Raw genomic sequence first — 24,947 nt, 5'->3', positions numbered from 1 at the left:
CTCTCTCTCTCTCTCTCTCTCTCTCTCTCTCTCTCTCTGGCCAGTCGCCCCTCTCTCTCTCTCTCTCTCTCTCTCTCTCTCTCTCTCTCTCTCTCTGGCCAGTCGCCTCTCTCTCTCTCTCTCTCTCTCTCTCTCTCTCTCTGGCCAGTCGCCTCTCTCTCTCTCTCTCTCTCTCTCTGGCCAGTCGCCTCTCTCTCTCTCTCTCTCTCTCTCTCTCTCTCTCTGGCCAGTCGCCCCTCTCTCTCTCTCTCTCTCTCTCTCTATGGCCAGTCGCTCTCCTCTCTCTCTACTCTTCTCTCTCTCTCCTCTCTGGCCAGTCGCCCCTCTCTCTCTCTCTCTCTCTCTCTCTCTCTCTGGCCAGTCGCCCCTCTCTCTCTCTCTCTCTCTCTCTCTCTCTCTGGCCAGTCGCCCCTCTCTCTCTCTCTCTCTCTCTCTCTCTCTCTCTCTCTCTCTCTCTCTCTCTCTGGCCAGTCGCCCCTCTCTCTCTCTCTCTCTCTCTCTCTCTCTCTCTCTCTCTCTCTCTCTCTCTCTCTCTGGCCAGTCGCCTCTCTCTCTCTCTCTCTCTCTCTCTCTCTCTGGCCAGTCGCCTCTCTCTCTCTCTCTCTCTCTCTCTCTCTCTCTGGCCAGTCGCCTCTCTCTCTCTCTCTCTCTCTCTCTCTCTCTGGCCAGTCGCCTCTCTCTCTCTCTCTCTCTCTCTCTCTCTGGCCAGTCGCCTCTCTCTCTCTCTCTCTCTCTCTCTCTCTCTCTCTCTGGCCAGTCGCCTCTCTCTCTCTCTCTCTCTCTCTCTCTCTGGCCAGTCGCCCCTCTCTCTCTCTCTCTCTCTCTCTCTGGCCAGTCGCCTCTCTCTCTCTCTCTCTCTGGCCAGTCGCCTCTCTCTCTCTCTCTCCCTCTCTGGCCAGTCGCCTCTCTCTCTCTCTCTCTCTCTCTCTCTCTGGCCAGTCGCCTCTCTCTCTCTCTCTCTCTCTCTCTCTCTGGCCAGTCGCCTCTCTCTCTCTCTCTCTCTCTCTCTGGCCAGTCGCCCCTCTCTCTCTCTCTGGCCAGTCGCCCCTCTCTCTCTCTCTCTCTCTCTCTCTCTGGCCAGTCGCCCCTCTCTCTCTCTCTCTCTCTGGCCAGTCGCCCCTCTCTCTCTCTCTCTCTCTCTCTCTGGCCAGTCGCCCCTCTCTCTCTCTCTGGCCAGTCGCCCCTCTCTCTCTCTCTCTGGCCAGTCGCCCCTCTCTCTCTCTCTGGCCAGTCGCCCCTCTCTCTCTCTCTGGCCAGTCGCCCCTCTCTCTCTCTCTCTGGCCAGTCGCCCCTCTCTCTCTCTCTCTGGCCAGTCGCCCCTCTCTCTCTCTCTCTGGCCAGTCGCCCCTCTCTCTCTCTCTCTGGCCAGTCGCCCCTCTCTCTCTCTCTCTGGCCAGTCGCCCCTCTCTCTCTCTCTCTGGCCAGTCGCCCCTCTCTCTCTCTCTCTGGCCAGTCGCCCCTCTCTCTCTCTCTCTCTGGCCAGTCGCCCCTCTCTCTCTCTCTCTGGCCAGTCGCCCCTCTCTCTCTCTCTCTGGCCAGTCGCCCCTCTCTCTCTCTCTGGCCAGTCGCCCCTCTCTCTCTCTCTGGCCAGTCGCCCCTCTCTCTCTCTCTGGCCAGTCGTCCCTCTCTCTCTCTCTGGCCAGTCGCCCCTCTCTCTCTCTCTGGCCAGTCGCCCCTCTCTCTCTCTCTGGCCAGTCGCCCCTTGGCCGGTGCTCCCTCCCTCCCTCTCTCTCTTCCTGCCCCCTCCCCACTTACATACCTACTTCTCAATTTGCAGCTTCAAAGAATCCTGTGCTTTAATCACCCATGCGAAATGCAAATTTTAAATAAGGATTCGACAATTGTCTCCTTTTAAGGAAACAATGAGCGGAGCAGCATTTTTCCATTTAAGCAGGAGTAAGGAGAGGTTGAGAGCGTCAGCAGAGAGCTGCACATTGATATGCAATGAACACCTGGCATTGAAAAGCAGCACTCAGGGATTTGAACAGAGACAGGAATTGGCCCATTCAATCCAAACAAAGAGCATCTCCAAAACTGGAGTGCGCTTTTTTTTACTCTGTTATTTAATCCTAAACAAACTGTTCCATTAAAAACAAGGTAACTGCGCTCAGGGAATCATCGAATGTTTAAAAACAGACATGCATTTATACAGCACCTTACACGGCTCCGTCATCACAAAGCACTTCACAGCCAATGATGTACTTTTTCCAAGTGTGGTCTCTGTTGTAGGAAATGGTGGCAGCCGATCTGCGCACAGCAAGCTCCCACAAGCAGCAATTTGATAAGGAGGGAATATTGGTCCCAGGGCACCAGGGCGAAGTCCCTTTGTTCTTCCACCCAGTAATGCCCAGGTATCTTTTACGACCGCCTGAGAGGGCAGATGGGGCCTCAATGTTTCATCCAAAAGATGGCACCTCTAATAATACAGCGCTCCCTCAGTGCCGACCCTCCGACAGTGCGGCGCTCCCTCAGTGCCGACCCTCCGACAGTGCGGCGCTCCCTCAGTGCCGACCCTCCGACAGTGCGGCGCTCCCTCAGTGCCGACCCTCCGACAGTGCGGCGCTCCCTCAGTGCCGACCCTCCGACAGTGCGGCGCTCCCTCAGTGCCGACCCTCCGACAGTGCGGCGCTCCCTCAGTGCCGACCCTCCGACAGTGCGGCGCTCCCTCAGTGCCGGCCCTCCGACAGTGCGGCGCTCCCTCAGTGCCGGCCCTCCGACAGTGCGGCGCTCCCTCAGTGCCGGCCCTCCGACAGTGCGGCGCTCCCTCAGTGCCGGCCCTCCGACAGTGCAGCATTCACTCGTTATTTCACTGGAGTGACAGCCTTGAGTTTTGTGCTCAAACCCTGGACTGGCCTCACAACAACCTGCTGCGTATACACATTCCTCTTGTCGCAGCTGGTTCCCTTGCCAGTTGTCTTACTGCCTTAAGTGTGTGTCTGTGTGTCATCTCCCACTGTGATGTATGATCACGGGACTGGGTCAAAATCCTGGAACTCCCTCCTGAGCAGCACCATGGGTGTATCTTCACCAGGGGGACCTTCATTTTTTTAATTCATTCATGGGATGTGGGCTTCACTGGCTGGGCCCAGCATTTATTGCCCACCCCTGATTGCCCCTTGAGAGGGTGGTGTTGAGCTGCTTTCTTGAACCACTGCAGTCCATGTGGTGTAGGGAGGGAGCTCCAGGATTTTGACCCAGCGACAGTGAAGGAACGGCCGATATATTTCCAAGTCAGGGTGGTGTGTGGCTTGGAGGGGAATTTCCAGGTGGTGGTGTTCCCATGTGTCTGCTGCCCTTGTCCTTCTAGATGTTAGCGGTAGTGGGTTTAGAAGGTGCTGTCTAAGGAGCCTTGGTGAATTCCTGCAGTGCATCTTGTAGATGGTACACACACTGCTACTACTGTGCGTCGGAGGTGGAGGGAGTGAATGTTTGTGGATGGAGTGCCAATCAAGCGGGGCTGCTTTGTCCTGGATGGTGTTGAGCTTCTTGAGTGTTGTGGGAGCTGCACTCATCCAGGGCAAGTGGGGACTATTCATCACACTCCTGACTTGTGCCTTGTAGATGGTGGACAGGCTTTGGGGAGTCAGGATGTGAGTTACTCACCACAGGATTCCCAGCCTCTGACCTGCTCTTGTAGGCACAGTGTATATGTGGCTAGTCCAGTTCAGTTTCTGGTGAGTGGTAACCCCCAGGATGTTGATAGTGAAATGTTCGAGAGAAAGGCCCATTACCACTTCCTCAAGGGTCAACTCAGGATGGACAATAAATGATGGCCTTGTCAGTGACACCCAGATCCCAGAGAACAATTAATAAATGTAGTAGTTTCTGTTTTAGATGTTCTTCCCTTGCTTAATTTGGAACAGGTACCTTTTGGATGGCCCTGAGTCGAGCAGTGAAGGATCGGAGGGGGAGGAAGAGGATTTGACTGACCGTCTATCAAGTCGACCTGAAGTTGATTCGGACAGAAAGGTATGACCTTCTATCCATTAACAGAACAGGAGGAGAATCCTCTCAATCCTAATATGCAGGAACAGGAGGAGGCCCATTCAGCCCCCTCGAGCCTGTTACTCAGGAACAGGAGGAGGCCATTCAGCCCCTCTCAGGCCTGCCACACAGGAACAGGAGGAGGCCCATTCAGCCCCCTCGAGCCTGTTACACAGGAACAGGAGGAGGCCCATTCAGTCCCCTCAAGCCTGTTACACAGGAACAGGAGGAGGCCCATTCAGCCCAATCGAGCCTGTTACACAGGAACAGGAGGAGGCCCATTCAGCCCAATCGAGCCTGTTACACAGGAGCAGGAGGAGGCCCATTCAGCCTCTTGAGCCCGTTCTGCCACTCAATATGATCATGCCCGATACCCAACCCCCCTCATACCCACCTTTGCCCATACCCCTGAATACCCTTGACTAACAAGATAATCTTATCAATCTCAGTTTTGAGATGAATATTTGATCTCCTGTCTGCTGCTATTTGCCAGAAGAAAGTTGCAATCTCCTGTTAAGGTCTGCACAACGCTGCCTGAAAGCTTCACGGAATTGGATTGAACAGGGGCTTTTAAAAAGCCATCAGACACGGACCTTTGAGTGCAGTTTGGTCGGGTGACGGGAGGGCTGGATTGTGGAAAAGCTCCACCAACACTCAAGAAGCTCGACACCACCCAGGACAAAGCAGCCCCTCTTGATTGGCACCCCATCCACAAACATTCACTCCCTCCACCACCGACGCACAGTAGCAGCAGTGTGTGTACCATCTACAAGATGCACTGCAGCAACTCACCAAGGCTCCTTCGACAGCGCCTTCCACACCCACGACCGCTACCATCTAGAAGGACAAGGGCAGCAGACACATGGGGAACACCACCACCTGGAAGTTCCCCTCCGAGCCACTCACCATCCTGACTCGGAAATGTATCGGCCGTTCCTTCACTGTCGCTGGGTCAAAATCCTGCAACTCCCTCCCTGTGGTGTAGGTACACTATGGGTGTACCTACGCCACAGGGACTGCAGCGGTTCAAGAAGGCAGCTCACCACCACCTTCTCAAGGGGCAATTAGGGATGGGCAGTAAATGCTGATCTAACCAGCGATGCCCACATCCCACGAATGAATGAAAAGGAAGTTGCAATGGACTATTTTGTTGAGGTTCATCCCGAGCAATTCTATGACACAGGACTCTGTGCTCTACGGGCTGTTCCCAGGGACACACACCAAGACAAACATCAACTGCAGCTGGAGGATCATCAACTCAGTGAAAGACGCTCTTTGGTCTGCCCAAAACCTGTTGGTTTTCCAGCGCAAAGAGTTGTCCCCGACCAGTTGTTGCAGACTGGCACATTCCAAGGTCCAGGACTACGTGCTGAGGGACACACTAAAGCTTGGGGCAGCCGCTGGGAAAGGCGCAATGGGGAAAGGTCACTGTCTTAAGGCCCTCCCACGATAATAATCCTCGGGACGTATGTTTGACATGAAACATGCGCTGCATTGTGTTTATATAACCTACAGTTGTAAGTGTAGTGTGGCACCTCAGAGCGCCACGTACTGTCTTGAAAGAAACTGATCTCGTTTGCACATTATTGAACCGTTAAGTAATGTACCTCTGGTAAATATCTTGTAAATTCTTTGGGAAAAGAAAGTGTCAGGGCTGGGGCAAAATCAGCCCCCTCTTTCAAAGAGCCGGCACTGGCTTGATGGGCCGGGCAGTGGCGTAGTGCTATTGTCGCTAGGCTAGTGTTTCGGAGACCCAGGGTAACACTCAGGGGACCCAGGTTCAAATCCCACCACGGCAGATGGTGGAGTTTGAATTCAGTAAAAATCTGGAATTAAAAGCCTGCTGATCATTGTCGATTGTTGTAAAAACCCACCTGGTTCACCTAATGTCCTGTGGGACATGTCTGCCACCTTTACCTGGTCTGGTCTACAAGTGACTCCAGACCCACAGCAATGCGGTTGACTCTTCAATGCAAATAGGGATGGGCAGTAAACGCTGGCCTAGCCAGTGACGCCACATCCCACCAATAAATCTTTTTTTAAAAATGGTCGCTCGTTTCTGCGATTGCATTCAACATAGCTTTTTTTTTCCCCCCTCGGTTATCTAGCTTGCCGCCTCAGCCCCTGGGGTTTGTCCTCGGCTGTGTTCTGAGCTCTTTTTCGGAACCTGACTCTGGCCTGCCCTTGCTGACCGCTCTTCTCCTCTGTGGCAGGTAGCACCGGCAGACCCCCGCAGGTTGCCCGCCAAGGGGCCGAGGCTCCCCCCCAGGCAGGAACCGTGGAGACCAGGCGGAGAGGACCTCGGGCCCAGCACGTCCCGGACCAACCCCAGGCCGCTGACTCCGGACGAGGATTATGGAGGCTCCACGGATGAAGATTCGCCAGGTCTGGAGTCCTTGGATGGAATTTTACCCTCCTGCAGAGCATCAAGGGGCTTTTCAACTGCTTGTCGTGTTTGATGACCCTGTAACGTTCTGCCCATTCGGGAGTAGGGGGTGGCGCGGCGGACGGTGCTATAACCTCGAGCTTCATCACCTCTGTAACCTCCCTGTTCTCCTTGGAGCAGAGCAGGTTAAGGGGGAGATTGAATCGAGGTGTTCAGAATCATGAGGGGTTTGGATAGAGTAAATAAGGAGGAACTGTTTCCAGCGGCAGGAGGGTCGGTAACCAGAGGGACTCAGATTGAAGAGAATCTGGAAAAGAACCAGAGGGGGAGATGAGGTTTCTTTTTGACACAGCGCGTTGTTGTGATCTGGAAGGTCTGAAAGGGCGGTGGAAGCAGATTCAATAGGAACTTTCAAAAGGGGGGAATCAGATTAATGTTTGAAGGGGAAATATTTGCAAGGCTGTGGGGGAAAGAGCAGAGGGAGAGTGTGGGGACTAATTGAATAAACCTTTCAAAGAGCCAGCCACCAGCACGATGGGCTGAATGGCCTCGTTCAGGGCTCCACAATTTATGCTCCTGCACATGATGCAAATTCCACTTCCTTTGATGTACAGCTGAGATTCTGATTTTGCATAATCACTCCAAGAAAAACTAACCTCGTGGTAATAAGGTGTGAAAGTACGTAACTAATTTAGGTTGTTGTTTATTTTCTTTTAAACCAGTTGGTGGGAAGTGTTTTGATGATGATTCTGGCTGTGACACAGAGGATGAACTCAAGAGGTAGGTGTTTTCTGTGAGAAATCCAACATGCTAACCTGTAGAACTATAACTTGCGTTTATATAGTGCCTTGAATGTAGGAAATCAAGTCACAGCAGCGTCAGTCAGATAGATTTCAGCACTGACCCACATGAGATATTAGGGACAGGCGACCAAATGCTTGGTCAAAGAGATAGGTTCAGCTAGCATCATAAAGGAGGAGCAAGGTGGAGAGGTTTATGGAGGGAATCCCAGCGCTCAGGGCCCCAGGCAGCTGAAGGCACGGCTGCCAATGGTGGAGCGATGGGAATTGAGGGATCTTCAAGAGACTGGAATTGGAGGAGGGCAGCGATCTCCGAGGTTTGTAGGGGCCGGAGGAGGCTACAGAGATGGGGAGATTTGTAGGAGCAGGAGGAGCTTACAGAGATAGGGAGGATTGTAGGGGCTGGAGGTGGTTATAGAGATATGGAGGGTTGTAGGGGCTGGAGGAGGTTACAGAGATAGGGAGGGTTGTAGGGGCTGGAGGAGGTTACAGAGATAGGGAGGGTTGTAGGGGCTGGAGGAGGTTACAGAGATAGGGAGGGTTGTGGGGCCGGAGGAGGTTATAGAGATATGGAGGGTTGTAGGGGCTGGAGGAGGTTACAGAGATAGGAAGGGTTGTAGGGGCTGGAGGAGGTTACAGAGATAGGAAGGGTTGTAGGGGCTGGAGGAGGCTACAGAGATAGGGAGGGTTGTAGGGGCTGGAGGAGGTTACAGGGAAAAGGAGTGTTGTAGGGGCTGGAGGAGGTTACAGAGATAGGGAGGGTTGTAGGGGCTGGAGGAGGTTACAGAGATAGGGTTGTAGGGGCTGGAGGAGGTTACAGAGATAGGGTTGTAGGGGCTGGAGGAGGTTACAGAGATAGGGTTGTAGGGGCTGGAGGAGGTTACAGAGATAGGGTTGTAGGGGCTGGAGGAGGTTACAGAGATAGGGTTGTAGGGGCTGGAGGAGGTTACAGAGATAGGGTTGTAGGGGCTGGAGGAGGTTACAGAGATAGGGAGGGTTGTAGGGGCTGGAGGAGGTTACAGAGATAGGGAGGGTTGTAGGGGCTGGAGGAGGTTACAGAGATAGGGAGTGTTGTAGGGGCTGGAGGAGGTTATAGAGATAGGGACGGTTGTAGGGGCTGGAGGAGGCTACAGAGATAGGGACGGTTGTAGGGGCTGGAGAAGGTTACAGAGGTAGGGAGGGATATAGGAGCTCGAGGATGTTACAGATTAGGGTGGTGGGGTGAGAGGAGGCCAAGGAGGAGATTTGAAGATGAGGAGGAGCATTTTAAAATCGGGTTTCTGCTGGACCAGGGGCCAGTGTCGGCCAGCAAGCCACAGGCAGTGAGAAGAATGTAATCCGAGATCAGGCGAGACCTGGGCAACAATGCTCCCTCGGGTGGTCCCGGGGATCGATGAATTGGGGCTGAATCGTGTTGGCGGTTTGCGGGATCTTGCTGTGCGCTTCACCACTGTCCGCTGCTTTTTGCCTGTATAACGCCAGCGACCGCCTTTCGAGGAGTTCACCGCGGTTTGGGTCAGAGTGGTAAGTGCCTGGTACATGCACAGCCTTGCCTCCACTCCCTGCAATCCCCACTTGAGCCTCTCCCCGTTGTGCCTGTTCCTCACTCTGCTGGGCTGACACCGCTGACCACCTTTGTGAATCCGTCCCTGGGAAACACGGCGATTCACTTCCTGGAAATGGAGTGGATTATCGGCCATGCCTTGAAGAGAGAGAGAGCACGACAAACCCTTTTATCGTTGAGTTTGATCCAGCACTCTTTAAGATGCGCTGTGTTCACCCACGCTCCCACTCGAGTGCAGTCCACTGTAGCTCAGCCTCGCCGATGTGGACAGAGTGGTGCGGAGGTGGCTTTACCCATTTCCCCACCACCTTCTTTCAGTACCTCAGCTGCCTCTCCCGAATGTTGTTGGGGGTGGGTGAGCGGGGTGGCAGGTGTGTGGTGCTACCACACCTCCAGCTCCGCCCCCTCAGCAGCTTCACGGAGAAAGTGGGGGTGGGGGCATTACCGCTGTGGTGACTTAATCCAGGGGTCTCCAGGCCGGCCTCCCGTATTCCGCCCCCTGTAAAGGTGAAATCGTCCAAAACACTGACGCGCCTCCCCCCCCCCCCCCACAGCATCCTAACTCATACCAATTCCCATTCACCCATTGCCTCCTACTTCTTGCTGACTGACATTGGCTCCCAGTCTGGCAACACCTCAGTTTTAAAATTCTCATCCTTATTTTCCAATCCTTTCTTATCCCCCTCCCTATCTCTTGTCTCTCCTCCAGTTCCAACAACCCTCCCTATCTCTGTAACCTCCTCCAGCCCCAATAACCCTCCCTATCTCTGTAACCTTCTCCAGCCCCAATAACCCTCCCTATCTCTGTAACCTCCCTCCAGCCCCTTACAACCCTCCCTAACTCTGTAACCTCCTCCAGCCCCAACACCCCTCCCAATCTCTGTAACCTCCTCCAGTCTCTACAACCCTCCCTATCTCTGTAACCTCCTCCAGCCCCTACAACTCTCCCTATCTCTGTAACCTCCTCCAGCCCCTGTGACCCTCCCTATCTCTGTAACCTCCTCCAGCCCCTACAACCCTCCCTATCTCTAACCTCCTCCAGCCCCAACAACCCTCCCAATCTCTGTAACCTCCTTCGTTCCAACGACCTTCCCTATCTCTGTAACCTCCTCCAGCCCCTACGACCCTCCCTTTCTCTGTAACCTCCTCCAGCCCCTACAACCCGCCGAGATCTCTGCTCTCCTCCAATTGCAGCCCTTTGAGCATCCCCCGATTCCCATCGCTCCACCATTGGCGGCCGTGCCTTCAGCTGCCTGGGGTCCTAAGCTCTGGAATTCCCTCCCTAAACCTCTCCACCTCTCTCCTCCTATAAGACGCTCCTTGAAACTCACCTTTTTCACAACTTTCCCTGTGCCTAATATCTCCTTATGTGGCTCGGGGTCAAAGTTCTGATTGATATCGCTCTTGTGATGCAGTTTTACCACGTGGAGGATGTTTATAAGTGTGAGCTGCCCCCCTTTGAGTGATTGTACCAGCCGGTGTGGCCGCTGAACCTCTGAAACTCTCTCACTTCTCAGGGTACAGGAGCACCATCAGAAGAAGCACAAGGCACTGAAGGAGGTAGAGATTGACCCTTACGCTGGCTCGACAGATGAAAATACAGATGTGGAGGAGAGTGGCAGCGGAGACGTGGACCTGCCCATCCCAGAGCTCCCTGGTGAGTCCCGCTCTCCCTGCTCGTCTTGAGCTGGGGTCTCTAAGGTTCAGCAATGGGGAAAGATTTGCCCCAGCCTTGGTTCATGCATTTCAGGGAGAAGGTCCCCATCAGAGGCCAACTGACCCAGGTTTGCGTGCCACACGAGCCTTGTTGAGGTGAATAGTGTCGCTGCATTTAAGGGGAAACTGGATAGATAAACAGATGAGGGAGAAAGGAACAGAAGGAGATTGTGGTCAGGTGAGATAAAGAGGGAGGAGGCTCATTTAGAGCAATTGTTTTATTCATAAATAGAATGTGCACTTCGCTGGTGGGCAACAAATGTTGGTCCTATCCCTAATTGCTCCTTGAGGAGGTGGTGGTGAGCTGTTTTCTTGAACCACTGCAAGTCCCTGTGGTGTGGCTACACCCACAGTGCTGTTAGGGAGGGAGTTCCAGGATTTTGACCCAGCGACGGTGAAGGAACGGCCAATATATTTCCAAGTTGGGATGGTGAGTGGCTTGGAGGGGAACTTCCAGATGGTGGTGTTCCCATCTGTCTGCTGCCCTTGTCCTTCTAGGTGGTAGAGGTCCTGGGTTTGGAAGGTGCTGTCGAAGGAGTGTTGGTGAGTTTCTGCAGTGCATCTTGTAGATGGTACACACACTGCTGCTACTGTGTGTCGGTGGTGGAGGGAGTGAGTGTTTGTGGATGGGGTGCCAATCAAGCGGGGCTGCTTTGTCCAGGATGGTGTTGAGCTTCTTGAGTGTTGTGGAAGCTGCACTCATCCAGGGCAAGTGGGGAGTATTCCATCACACTCCTGACTTGTGCCATGTAGACTGTGGACAGGCTGTGGGGAGTCAGGACGTGAGTTATTCACCACAGGATTCCCAGCCTCTGACCTGCTCTTGTGGCCACAGTGTTTATATGGCTCGTCCAGTTCAGTTTCTGGTGAATGGTAACCCCCAGGGTGTTGATAGTGGGGGATTCAGTGACGGTAATGCCATTGAATGTCATGGGGAGGGCTGGTTAGATTCTTGTTGCAGATGGTCATTACCTGGCACCTCCGGTGGTGCGAATATTACTTGTGCCTTAATCATTTACAAGCCTGCATGTTGTCCAGATCTTGCGTAAACACCAGCGTGGACTGGTTGAGCTGAATGGCCTGCTCTAGTACTGTAATTTCTGTGTAAAGAGCGAGAATGAACATTGCGACTACACTTTATAAACCAAGATGGAAATAAAAGGATTCGGTTAGTTCTGTGGCGCTTTGGGAAGCCCAGGTGCCGTGACAGGCACAATATAAATGCAGATTTTTGCCTTGGTTTTTAACCTCCGTGCAGATTGCAGGGTCGTCCTTACAATAATATTTTCAGTTGTAGATTCTTTATGAAGCTTTTCCGCACCAGTGGAACTCTTGATTTTTTTTGGCGTTTCGTTTTTTTGCTCGGAATAACATGACATTTTTTTTTTAAATTTCCTTCCTTTGTGCTGTTGATTTAATGGCCGGGGTTGAAATTCCTACTCCCCGTACCGACCGAGCAGAAAGCAAATTGTTTCTCATCTGGGCGCGTTTGTTATTGAAGCCGGGTCGATATCGCGTAACCTCGCCAAGTCGTTGTTCCCTGTTTGATGTTATCTGCCCTGCTGCTCGGAGAGTAGCTTTTATTGAAATTATTATTGTTATTTTTTTTTTAATACAAGAGCGAGGGCTTTGCGGCGAATGCAGAAACCGTACTGAGGGTGGGTCGGGTCGGCTGTGGAAGATGCTCGGAGCTGACCTGAGACCAAATGCCGGCTGTGCCGCAGTTGGGAATATTCAGCGCCAAGCTCCTTCCCGGTATCTGGGAAGGGTTGCCGGTGGGGGGGGTAGGGGGGTGGTGGTGATTGGGACAAGATTATTGGCTCAGGCGAACTGAGGAGCCTGCGCCCCGGCTTCATCACAAGAGGAGCCAGATGTTTGCGGGATAATACAACATGGGAGGAGGCCATTTGGCCTGCCTCTGAAAGAGGCTGTCCGCTTAACCCCATCCCCTCGTGCTTTCTCTCCTCCCCCCCCCCCCCCCCCCCCCCCATAGGCCTGCCACATGCCTCAATTTTCGTGTGAACAAGAAATGTGTTCGCGCAATGGTCACAGCACAGAAGGAGGCTGTTTGCCCCGTCGTATCTCTGCTGGCCGTCCAAGGGAGCTCTTTGCCTAGTGTCACTCCCCTGCCTTCTCGCCGTGGTCCACCGCTTCCTTCCTTTTCGGATAAGAATCCAATTCCCTCTTGAAAGCTTCGATTGGACCTCCCTGCTTCCCTCCCATGCTCCCGGGCAGTGCGTTCCAGACCCCAGTCACTCGCTGCGTGAAAAAGTTTCTCCTCAGGTCTCCATAGCTTCTTTTGCCGATCCCCCTCTAAAACCTGTGTCCCCTCTGGTCCTCGATCCTTCCAGCAATGGGAACAGCTTCTCCCGATCCAGTCTGTCCAGACGCCTCATGATTTTAAACACCTCTATCAACACCCCCTCTCAACCTTCTCTTCTCCAAGGAAAACCCATCCAATTTACCCAATCCAGCTACATAGCTGAAATTCCTCATCCCTGGAACCATTTACTTGAATCTTTCCAGCACTCCCTCTAATGCCTTCACATCCTGCCTAAAGTGCGGTGCCCAGAACCAGACGCAATGCTCCAGTTAAGGCCGAACCAGTGTTTCATACAAGTTTAATAAAGCCTAGGTCTCTGTTTGCACACTAAATACCTCGCCGCAAGGTTGCTGTTCAGGGTGGGAACTGGCTCATGTAAGATTATTGGATAAATGTTTGAAAAGGGAAGACCATGCAAGGATTGAAGGAAGGGAGATGGGATGAGACTGGACAGCTGCCGCTGAGTATCTGGCATTGTGTGGGTGGAATGGCCTCTGCTGCTGGAACTCGCCGCCTTCGAGGGCGGTGGAAGCGGAGACAGTGAACGGTTTCAAAAGGAAATTGGATAGGCACTTGAGGGGAATAAACTCGCAGGAGTATGGGGATAGAGCAGGTGGGGGTGGGACTGACTGGATTACTCTACAGAGAGCTGGCATGGACTCGATGGGCCGAATAGCCTGTGCCGTAAAGCCTCTAAAGTGGAACTCCCTTACTGCCAGGAGTGGTTGAGGCAAGCGGCCTGGATGCACTCAAGGGGAAAGGCAAATAAGCACATGAGGGAGAAAGGGTTGGAAGGATAGAGTGATGGTGGGGAGGTGGGGGGGGGGTCAGATGAAGCAGGGATGGGAGGAGGCTCGTGTAGAGCAGAAACATCGGCAGGGAGCAGATGGGCCGAATGGCCTGTTTCTGTGCCGTAGACTGAATATTGTGGGACCAAGGTCTGGAAGCAGGTCTTGGCTGAAACCCACGTTTGGTCCAGTCAATTAGACGTTTTTACATTCTTACAGGGAGGTGATGGCGTAGTGGTATCGTTGTTGGACCAGTAGTCCAGAGACCCAGGGTAAAGCTCTGGGGACCCGGGTTCAAGTCCCACCATGGCAGATGGCGGAATTTGAATTCATTAAAAAAAAATCTGGAATTAAAAGTCTGATGGTGACCATGAAACTATTGTCGCTTGTTGTAAAAACCCATCTGGTTCACCAATGCCCTTTTAGGGAAGGAAGTCTGCTGCCCTTACCTGGTCTACATGTGACTCCAGACCCACCGCGATGTGTGGTTGACTCTTAAAATGCCCTCTGAATTAGGGGATGGGCAGCAAGTGCTGGCCTGGCCAGCCACGCCCACATCCCATGAATGAATTTGAAAAATCCCTGATTTGGGAAACGTCACATTGGACTCCATTAAACGACTGTGCGACTGGTAAAGAGTTTCTGTGGGGATCTGTGGAGTTCCGAGAGCCTTAACTCTGTGTGGAAGTGATCGTTCTTCATGCATGTTGTTGGAATGCGTTTCCATTTCCTCGTGCCATCTAACAAAGCCTTAGCTATTACCGACCGCCCCTTCCTCACCATGACTACTACCTCTCTTCATTTCCAACAGACCTCTTTTTGGGGAAACACTTCCTTTTGTACGGAGAGTTCCCCAACGACGAACATCGGATATTAACCCGATACATCACCGCCTTCAATGGGTGAGCGGGGTTTTCGTTTCCTAGCCTGGCGTCGGGGTGTAAGTATGAAGCGCGATCAGTTTATTCGAGGGAAGCAGCCAAGGCCTTGGCCGTAGCTTGGTGGGTTTAACATTCTCGACTCCCGAGGTCAAAGGGTCTTGGGTTCGAGGCGATAATTCCGTAAGTCCTTATACAACGAGGCGGGGGTGCTGTGGGCGCTGAAGCTGTTCCTGTGGAGCGAGGTGGAGAATGGACAGGATTTCACACGTTCATCGATGAGGCAAACACACACCCCTAATGCCTCCAGTGCTATTCCACCCAATCTGCCCATCAAAGTCCCCCCACCCCCGGCGGCCTGCTGTCAAAGTACTGCCCGACTGTCAAGTCCATTCAAAACTTTCTCCGGCCAGGGACTTTACCGATCAGCGTCGCGTCTGCAGACGTTCCTGTCCTGCCAAGTTGACCAGTTATTTGATGAACCTCTCAAGCTGGTGAGCGTTTAAGCCCCTCCATTCCTCCCCCCCCCATCAAACCCCAGACTATATTGTGGTTCCCTCCAAGTGAGTCACCAGTTGAGGACTGGATGTAACAGTTCTCTGAATGTAGCTTTACAAAGGAGTGTGAGGAGGCCATTTGACCCCCTAGAGCCTGCCCCCCCCCCCCCCCAACCCCCAATTCATTCGGTTCAGGGCTGACCTTCTACCTCAACTTCACCCTCTTGTCCTATCCCCAGATTCCTTGATGCCCATAAATCTGTCGATCTTAGCCTTGAATATACCACACGACGGAGTATCCCACAGCTCTCTGGGGTCGAGAATTCCAAAGAACCACAACCCTCTGAGTGAAGAAATTTCTCCTCATCTCAGTCCAAAATGGCCAATAGGAGCAAGCTAAGTTAGGTGGCAGGGTAAGCTGTGGGGAGGACACCGAGAGGCTGCAAAGAGATATAGAGAGGTTAGGTGAGTGGGCAACAATATGGCAGATGGAGTAGAATGCAGGTAAATGTGAGGTTTTTCACTTTGGTCGTAAGAAAGGAGAAGCAGAATAGTTTTGAAAAGATGTGAAACATTTACATATTGACATTAGAGATGTGCTTGTACAAGGAACGCAGCAAATTAGCATGAAGGCGCAGCAAGCAATTAGGAAGGCAAATGGCTTTTTGGCCTTTTTATTGCAAGGGGATTGGAGTACAAGAAGAAAGAAGCCTTGCGATAGTTGTACAGGGTTTTGGTGAGATCACATCTGGAGCACTGTGTGCAGTTTTGGTCTCCACATTTAAGGAAGGATATGCTTGTATTGGAGGCTGTACAACAAAGGTTCACTGGATCGGTCCCTGGGGTGAGGGGATTGTCCTACGATGAAGGGGCTGAGTAAACTGGATCTACACCCTCTGGAGTTTGGAAGAATGAGAGATGATCTCATTGAAAGATAAAGATTCTAAAGGGGTTTGACAGGGTGGACGTGGATCGATTGCTTCTGCTGGATGGGGAATCTAAAACACCGGTGGGGGGTGGTGGGGGCGGGGGGGTGCACCATCTCAGGATAAGGGGCCGATCATTTAGGACTGAGATGAGAAGAAACTTCTTTACTCAAAGGGTTGTGAATCTTTGGAATTCTCTACCTCAGAGAACTGTGGAAGCTCCGTCACGGAGTATATTTATGGCTGGGATAGACAGATTTTTGGTGCCTCAAGGAATTAAGGAATATGGGGAGCTGGGGTGAAGGTGGAGTTGAAGCCCCAGATCAGCCATGATGGTTATAGAACGGCGGAGCAAGTTTGACAGGCCGAATGGTCTACCGCTTTTCCTATTTCTAGGAGGAGACCATCCGATGAGATCGTGGTTAATCTGCTAGCTCAGCACCACTTCCCGCCCTATCTCCGCCCGGTTAATTTGGAGCCTTCTGTCTAAGATGTCTTTCTCTTTTGCCTCTTGGTGTAGAGCCTTGGAGGAGTACATGAACGATGCAGTAAACTACGTGGTCACGGCTGAGGAGTGGGACGATCGATTTGATGAGGTGAGACAAGGACAGGGCAGTCCTGTGGGTTTGGAGAGGGAGCAGTGAATCCAGTGTTAACACAGCTTGAGCCTGTTCCACCATGCAGTTAGATCACTGCTTCTCCAACGTTCTGGGTTGAAGGTCCCCTTTCCAAATGGATTGGTAATTATGGATCCACATTATCAGCCCCTTGGCAGCACAGAACTTGAATTTGCTGATGAGAGATGTGTTGTTGAAGCTTTTCATCTCGCGCTCATCAACAATGCCAAACTTCAAACATTCACAACAATCTATTGGACAGGGGAAAAGGATGCTGATTGGTTGCCAAGTTGAATCTAATTTGCCGAGGCTTTGCCTTGGTTCTCCGTTGCTTTCTCCGACAGTGCAGCACTCCCTCAGTACTGACCCTCCGACAGTGCAGCACTCCCTCAGTACTGACCCTCCGACAGTGCAGCACTCCCTCAGTACTGACCCTCCGACAGTGCAGCACTCCCTCAGTACTAACCCTCTGACAGTGCGGCGCTCCCTCAGTACTGACCCTCCGACAGTGCGGCACTCCCTCAGTACTGACCCTCCGACAGTGCGGCGCTCCCTCAGTACTGACCCTCCGACAGTGCGGCGCTCCCTCAGTACTGACCCTCCGACAGTGCGGCGCTCCCTCAGTACTGACCCTCCGACAGTGCGGCGCTCCCTCAGTACTGACCCTCCGACAGTGCGGCGCTCCCTCAGTACTGACCCTCCGACAGTGCGGCGCTCCCTCAGTACTGACCCTCCGACAGTGCGGCGCTCCCTCAGTACTGACCCTCCGACAGTGCGGCGCTCCCTCAGTACTGACCCTCCGACAGTGCGGCGCTCCCTCAGTACTGACCCTCCGACAGTGCGGCGCTCCCTCAGTACTGACCCTCCGACAGTGCGGCGCTCCCTCAGTACTGACCCTCCGACAGTGCGGCGCTCCCTCAGTACTGACCCTCCGACAGTGCGGCGCTCCCTCAGTACTGACCCTCCGACAGTGCGGCGCTCCCTCAGTACTGACCCTCCGACAGTGCGGCGCTCCCTCAGTACTGACCCTCCGACAGTGCGGCGCTCCCTCAGTACTGACCCTCCGACAGTGCGGCGCTCCCTCAGTACTGACCCTCCGACAGTGCGGCGCTCCCTCAGTACTGACCCTCCGACAGTGCGGCGCTCCCTCAGTACTGACCCTCCGACAGTGCGGCGCTCCCTCAGTACTGACCCTCCGACAGTGCGGCGCTCCCTCAGTACTGACCCTCCGACAGTGCGGCGCTCCCTCAGTACTGACCCTCCGACAGTGCGGCGCTCCCTCAGTACTGACCCTCCGACAGTGCGGCGCTCCCTCAGTACTGACCCTCCGACAGTGCGGCGCTCCCTCAGTACTGACCCTCCGACAGTGCGGCGCTCCCTCAGTACTGACCCTCCGACAGTGCGGCGCTCCCTCAGTACTGACCCTCCGACAGTGCGGCGCTCCCTCAGTACTGACCCTCCGACAGTGCGGCGCTCCCTCAGTACTGACCCTCCGACAGTGCGGCGCTCCCTCAGTACTGACCCTCCGACAGTGCGGCGCTCCCTCAGTACTGACCCTCCGACAGTGCGGCGCTCCCTCAGTACTGACCCTCCGACAGTGCGGCGCTCCCTCAGTACTGACCCTCCGACAGTGCGGCGCTCCCTCAGTACTGACCCTCCGACAGTGCGGCGCTCCCTCAGTACTGACCCTCCGACAGTGCGGCGCTCCCTCAGTACTGACCCTCCGACAGTGCGGCGCTCCCTCAGTACTGACCCTCCGACAGTGCGGCGCTCCCTCAGTACTGACCCTCCGACAGTGCGGCGCTCCCTCAGTACTGACCCTCCGACAGTGCGGCGCTCCCTCAGTACTGACCCTCCGACAGTGCGGCGCTCCCTCAGTACTGACCCTCCGACAGTGCGGCGCTCCCTCAGTACTGACCCTCCGACAGTGCGGCGCTCCCTCAGTACTGACCCTCCGACAGTGCGGCGCTCCCTCAGTACTGACCCTCCGACAGTGCGGCGCTCCCTCAGTACTGACCCTCCGACAGTGCGGCGCTCCCTCAGTACTGACCCTCCGACAGTGCGGCGCTCCCTCAGTACTGACCCTCCGACAGTGCGGCGCTCCCTCAGTACTGACCCTCCGACAGTGCGGCGCTCCCTCAGTACTGACCCTCCGACAGTGCGGCGCTCCCTCAGTACTGACCCTCCGACAGTGCGGCGCTCCCTCAGTACTGACCCTCCGACAGTGCGGCGCTCCCTCAGTACTGACCCTCCGACAGTGCGGCGCTCCCTCAGTACTGACCCTCCGACAGTGCGGCGCTCCCTCAGTACTGACCCTCCGACAGTGCGGCGCTCCCTCAGTACTGACCCTCCGACAGTGCGGCGCTCCCTCAGTACTGACCCTCCGACAGTGCGGCGCTCCCTCAGTCCCGATATTCAAGTTTGTGCTCAAGTCTCTGGAAGGGCCTGCAGCCCTTTGATTCAGAGACCAGTGAGAGAGACAGAGAGTGCTACCCACTGAAGTCTCTTGTGAGGCAGAGACAATTGGGTTTGGTATTCAGGGAAGAATGAGATCAAAGCTGCAAAAGGAACGTGCCCTCAGAACTGGTGATGTGATTTGACCCTCTCGCCCACAGGCTCTGATGGAGAACTCGAACCTGGCCTTCGTCAAGCCCCGATGGGTCTATGTATGCAACGAGAAACAGAGAATGGTACCCCACCAGCCCTACGTTGTGGTACCCCAGCTATAGCAGCTTGAGCAACGTTGACCATCACACTGAACCTGGAGGAGAGCACTGGGGCTGAAGACAAGGGGGACCCAGACTCTGGCTGCACATCAATCCATCAACCCTGTCAAACTACAAGATGAACTATTCTGCAGTTTACTGGCGCTTTGAGTGTGCATCTGGTGAGAAGGCAAATAGATAATCTTTATGGGACAGAAGGAGTCCACTTGGCCCATCGAAACCCTGCCGACTGTCTGTAGAGCAGTCCATTTGGTCCCATTCCCCAGCTCTGTCCCCATTGCCCCACAGGTTTATTTCCCTGAAGTGCCCATACAATGTCCTGTAGAAATCGTTCATCATCTCTGCCTCCACCTCCCTCATAAGCAGTGAATTCCAGGTCATTACCACTCGCTGTGTTTAAAAAAAAACCTTCTTCATTGCATTCCCTTCCCACACCTCTTGTCCAAAGCCTTAAATTTGTGTCCCCTGGTCCTTGGTAATGGGAACAGCCTCTCTTTGTCTACCTTATCTAAACCCATCATCATCTTGTACACCTCGATCAGACCCCCTCTCCCTCAATCTCCTTTGCTCCAAGGAGAACAACTCCAGCTTCTCCAACCCGCCCTTGCAGCTAAAATCCCTTATCCCCTGGACCCATTCTGGTCAATCTCCTCCGCACCCTCTCAAGGACCCTCACCTCCTTCCTGAAGTGTACCAAACACACCAGAAATCTTGACTTGAAAGGAAAGGGGTAAACTGAGTTTGTATAGCTTGCGACACCACTGATCTTGATCGAGGTCATTTAAAGCTGTACTCGAGATACTTTTTTTGTTGTTGTTGTTTCTATTTTGGTGTAAATAAATAAAACGGAGTGAAATTCTTCGACATTTTCATACAAATTGCCAGCTGTGCTGCCTGTTGTTTTAGGATTTTTGGATTATCTCTTTGCCAGGGGCATCTGACAACCTCGCTGCATCAACCCAGAAGGATCACACACATCTCCCAACCCTCTCCCTTCCGCTTTTAGACGCTTCTCAAAACCTCACTCCACAACCCAGCTTCTGGTCACCTGCGCCGAACGTCTCGGAGAGTACAAGAGCAAAGAGTTCCCGTTGAACTTGTATAAGACACTAGTTCAGCCTCAGCTGGAGCATTGTGGCCCAGCTCTGCACTTTCGGAAGGAGGTGAAGGCATCGGAGAGGGTGCAGAAATGATTCGTGAGAATGGTTCCAGCCATGAGGGACTTCCATTGGTGAAGATAGGTTGGAGAAGCTGGGACTGTTCTCCTTGCGGACGAGAAGGCTAACAGGAGATTTGGTAGACGTTCAAAGCCATGAGGGGTCTAGACAGTACATCGGGGGAAAACTGTTCCCACGGGTGAAAGGATCAAGGACGAGAGGGCACAGACTTCAAACAATTGGCAAAAGAAGCAAAAGTGACGATGAGGAGGAACTTTTTCGGCAGGGAGTAGTCGGGGTTTGGAATGCACCGCCTGAGAGGCAGGTTCGATTGAAGCATTCGAAAGGGAAGCGGACTGTTACCTGAACGGGAAGAACATGCAGGGTTGCGGGGAATAGCACACAAGGTGCATTGCTCGTTCAGAGCTGGCCCAGACGGGATGGGCCAAATGGCCAGCTCCTGTGCTGCTGTAACAGTTCTGTGATCCGGCTTGACGACAAATTCTGTCTGAATTCCCACCGGTGAAATGCCTTTGGACGTTGTACTATGTTACGGGCGCTATGTAAATGCACGTGGTTGTTTTGAAGGAGTGCACTGGAAGAAAATAGAGTGAAGACTGGGGCGGATGTTGTCGCACTGGAACCAGTAGATGCATTCGTCCACTGAGGACAAATGGTGACAGAAGATGGTGGAAATGATGCCAGACTGAGGAGGGCTGAGATGGCCAGAAGTAGTTTTGTGAAGATGATAGGGTGTGTTAACAGCAAGAAAACCCAAGCTTGTAACGAGGGGGAAAACTAGACTCCCTCCCTAACAGCGCCGAGGGTGTACCTACACCACATGGGACTGCAGCGGTTCAAGAAGGCAGCTCACCACTGCCTTCTGCAGGGCGACTAGGGATCAGCAATAAATGCTGGGCTTAGCCAGCAAAGCCCACATCCTGTCAATGAATTTTTTTTTTAAATCTCATGCGCCACATTCTATCCACCTTCCCGTCTGCCTCAGAAACCTGGACAGCAAATAAATGTCGGTGGAAGAAAATAGAGGCCTTTGACATGTGGATGCTATGAGGTGCGCTTAAAAATTCCACTTACAGACCATGAAGAGGCGCTGGAGACTGGAAGAGCAAAAAAGATCTGCAAAAGAGTGATGTCCAGAAAAGCGCATAAACCTCATACTTTCCCCACATTATATTTCATCTGCCAAGTTTTTGCCCACTCACTTAACCTGCCTTAGAGCCCTTCGTAGACTCCTTGTGTCACCCTCCACCACTTGCCTTCCCACCTATTTTTGTGTCGTCCGCAAACTCGGGGATAGTACATTTACTTCCCTTGTCTAACGTCAGTACTTAGGCCATTTGGTCAGAGCTGGGAAGCGACAGGGATCTCTGCTGGAGGTCAGAGTGGAGGGGGACAGCAGCTGGAGGGGTCAGGCTCGGCATGGCCGGATGACAGACGTCACGGAGCGGCTGCGGACGAGCTACACTGGATGGCGCAGGGCAGATGAACATCACGTACCGTGACAGCAGATCGCCGGGTAGGAGTAGCTACAAGCAGCAGCAACGTACCCTTTCCTTTAAAGGTTTACCCCGGTCTGTTACGACTGCCGGCGGTGAGGGCTTTGTGAGGCCGTGGAACGTTTTGGAACCCCGGTTCGCCTGCGCTCAGACTGTGCCGTAACACACGCAATTTGAGTCACGTTTGGACTGCACCGGGGATGCGTGGTCGTCTTCAGGGATGTTCTTAAAAGATTCCCAAGGGAATGTCAGCATTCCGTTCGCAGAATATTACCGACAGGAGGGTCTGGTATCTGCTACAGATACATTGGGGAAAATGTACCCAAACACGCTTGAAGTTATGCTCGTTTTCCAAAGGGACTTTTTAAAATTTGCAGGAATGTGGGAGGGGAATGGGTGGAGGTGGGGGCGGAGGGGGAGTCTGATAGAATGGGACAAACTATGTTGCTCCTCAGATCAGTTGACGCAGACTTGATGGGCTGAATAGCCTCCTCCTGTGACATCCTGTTCCATGGAGTTGCCCCCCTCCCCACCACAACCAGAAATCTGGGTATGCATATCAGGAAAGGATTGACAGGCTGGGTCTCTCTCTCTCTTGAAAATGATGATGGAGGGGTGACCTTATCAAGGTCTTTAAAATGATGAAAGGCTTTGATAGAGTGGATACAGAGCGAATGTTTCCTCTTGTGGGGTAAAGCAGAACTAGAGGCCATCAATATAGTGGCAACAGTGTGTACCATCTACAAGATGCACTGCAGGAACTTACCAAGGCTCCTTAGACAGCACCTTCCAAACCCACGACCACTACCATCTAGAAGGACAAGGGCAGCAGACACATGGGAACACCACCACCTGGAAGTTCCCCTCCAAGCCACTCACCATCCTGACTTGGAAATATATCGGCCGTTCCTTCATTGTCGCTGGGTCAAAATCCTGGAGCCCCCTCCCTAACAGCGCTGTGGGTGTACCTACACCATATGGGCTGCAGCAGTTCAAGAAGGCAACTCACCGCCACCTTCTCAAGGGGCAATTAGGGATGGGCAATAAATGCTGGCCCAGCCAGCGACACCCACATCTCAAGAATGAATTTTAAAGAATATGAGTCACCAAGAAATCCAATGAGGGACTCGAGAAATTTCTTTAAACGGGGAGTGCTGAGAATGTGGAATTCGTTCCCATAGGCAGCGGTTGAGGTGAATAATATAAATGTATTCAAGGGAGAAGCGAGATAAACACACGAGAGAGAAAGGAATAGAGGGTTAAGATGGAAGATTTATATGAGGAAAGATGGGAGGAAGCTCAAGTGGAGCATAAACACTGGCACAGACTGGTTGGGCTGAATGGCCTATTTCTGTGCTGTACTTCCTATTGTGAACTCATTTGTCAACGTCGTGGAGCTAACATGACCCTGTGACCCCAGGGTGTTGTAATTATGGCTCCTAGTTTCAGACTCTCCACATCTAACTTTGTCCAAAGTCTAACTGGACAGGACACAAAACCCCTCACTGTTAACTTTGAGCCACGCATTTAACTCCTTGACTTCGTTTACCCTATGCCAGTTTGCCCGTGACGCAGGTAGTAATCCCGAGATTATTACCTTGGAGCTTCTGCTTTTTAATTGGCGTTGGAGTCCATATGAGCATGGATAGAGGATTGGCTAACTAATAGAAGAGAGAGAATAGGGATAAGGGGGCCATTTTCAGGATGGCAACCTGTAACTAGTGGAGTGCCACAGGGATCAGTGCTGGGGCCACAATTATTTACAATATATATTAATGACTTAGATGAGGGAAGTAAATGTACTATCGCCACGTTTACAGATGACACAAAAATAGGTGGGAAGGCAAGTGGTGAGGGTGACACAAGGAATCCACAAAGGGCTATAGGCAGGTTAAGTGAGTGGGCAAAAACTTGGCAGATGGAATATAATATGGGAAAGTGTGAGGTTCTGCATTTTGGCAGGAAGGATAGAGGAGCTGAATATAATATAACTGGAGAAAGACTGCAGAAAGCTGCAGCACAGAGGGATTTGGGGGTCCTCGTGCATGTATCCCAAAAAGCTAGCATACAAGTTCAGCAGGTAATAGGGAAGGCAAATGGAATGTTAGCCTTTATTTCAAAGGGAATGTAGTATAAAAATAGGGAAGTCTTGCTAAAACTGTGCAAGGCACTAGTTAGATCTCACTGAGGATACTGTGAACAGTTTTGGTCCCCTTATCTAAGGAAAGATATACTGGCATTGGAGGCAGTCCAGAGAAGGTTCACTAGGTTGATCCTGGGTATGGAGGGATTTTCTTATGAGGAGAGGTTGAGTAGGATGGGCCTGTACTCATTGGAGTTTAGAAGAATGAGAGGCGACCTTATTGAAACATAGAAGATTCTTAGGGGTGTTGACAGGGTCGATGCTAAGTGGGAGAGTCTAGGACCAGAGGGTATACTCTCAGAGCAAGGGGTCGCCTGTTTAATACAGAGCTGAGGAGGAATTTCTTCTCTGAGGGTTGTGAATCTGCAGAGGTCTGTAGAGGCTGGGTCGTTAAGTATATTCAAGGCTGAGATAGATTTTTAATCAGTAAGGGAATCGGGGGTTATGGGGAAAAGGCAGGGAAGTGGAGTTGAGGATTATCAGATCAGCCATGATCTCATTGAATGGCCTACTTCTGCTCCTACGTCTTGTGGTCTCACTCTGTAATGCAGGGCTGGGGGGAGAAGGTGTGGCACTCGGTGAATTGCTCCTTCAGAGAGCCAGCCCGGACATGATGGGCTAAATGGCCTCCTTCTGTGCTGTAACCATTCTATGATCTCTTGTGGGTTTCACGTCCATTGGGGGCAGAGAGTGGGGCTGGGTCAGGTTGGCGCATGGGAACACTAATCACCTCCAAGCTCCCCTCCCAGTCACACACGCTAACCATCCCAACTTGGAGATATATATCGGCCGTTCCTTCGTCGTCACTGGGTCAAAATCCTGGAACTGCCTCCCTAACGGCTCCGTGGGAGCCCCTTCACCACACGGGGCTGAAACGGTTCAAGGAGGAGGCCCACCACCACCTTCTCAAGGGGCGTCTCGGGAT

The 24,947-nt window shown here is 52.9% G+C and overlaps 1 protein-coding gene across 1 annotated transcript; it reads left to right on the top strand.

Annotated features, from left to right (window-relative positions):
- Positions 1-3,814: 3,814 nt before the first annotated feature.
- On the top strand, positions 3,815-20,083 carry LOC121270973 (DNA repair protein XRCC1-like). The gene is made up of 7 exons (XM_041176649.1): positions 3,815-3,969; positions 6,198-6,369; positions 7,093-7,150; positions 10,252-10,391; positions 14,373-14,463; positions 16,383-16,458; positions 19,095-20,083. The coding sequence occupies exons 1-7, from the start codon at positions 3,835-3,837 to the stop codon at positions 19,206-19,208; spliced, it is 786 nt and encodes a 261-aa protein (XP_041032583.1). The 5' UTR covers positions 3,815-3,834; the 3' UTR covers positions 19,209-20,083.
- Positions 20,084-24,947: the final 4,864 nt, after the last annotated feature.

This window comes from Carcharodon carcharias, chromosome 29 (genome assembly GCF_017639515.1).
Source record: "Carcharodon carcharias isolate sCarCar2 chromosome 29, sCarCar2.pri, whole genome shotgun sequence".
NCBI classification, from domain to species: Eukaryota; Metazoa; Chordata; class Chondrichthyes; order Lamniformes; family Lamnidae; genus Carcharodon; species Carcharodon carcharias.
This window is presented reverse-complemented; position numbering and strand designations above follow the sequence as displayed.

Excerpts from the sequence above, each read along its gene's own strand:
- LOC121270973 (XM_041176649.1), top strand. The coding sequence starts at position 3,835 with ATGTTCTTCCCTTGCTTAATTTGGAACAGGTACCTTTTGGATGGCCCT. Across the intron at positions 3,970-6,197 it reads AAGTTGATTCGGACAGAAAG|GTAGCACCGGCAGACCCCCG; the intron begins GTATGACCTTCT and ends CCTCTGTGGCAG. Across the intron at positions 16,459-19,094 it reads GGGACGATCGATTTGATGAG|GCTCTGATGGAGAACTCGAA; the intron begins GTGAGACAAGGA and ends TCTCGCCCACAG.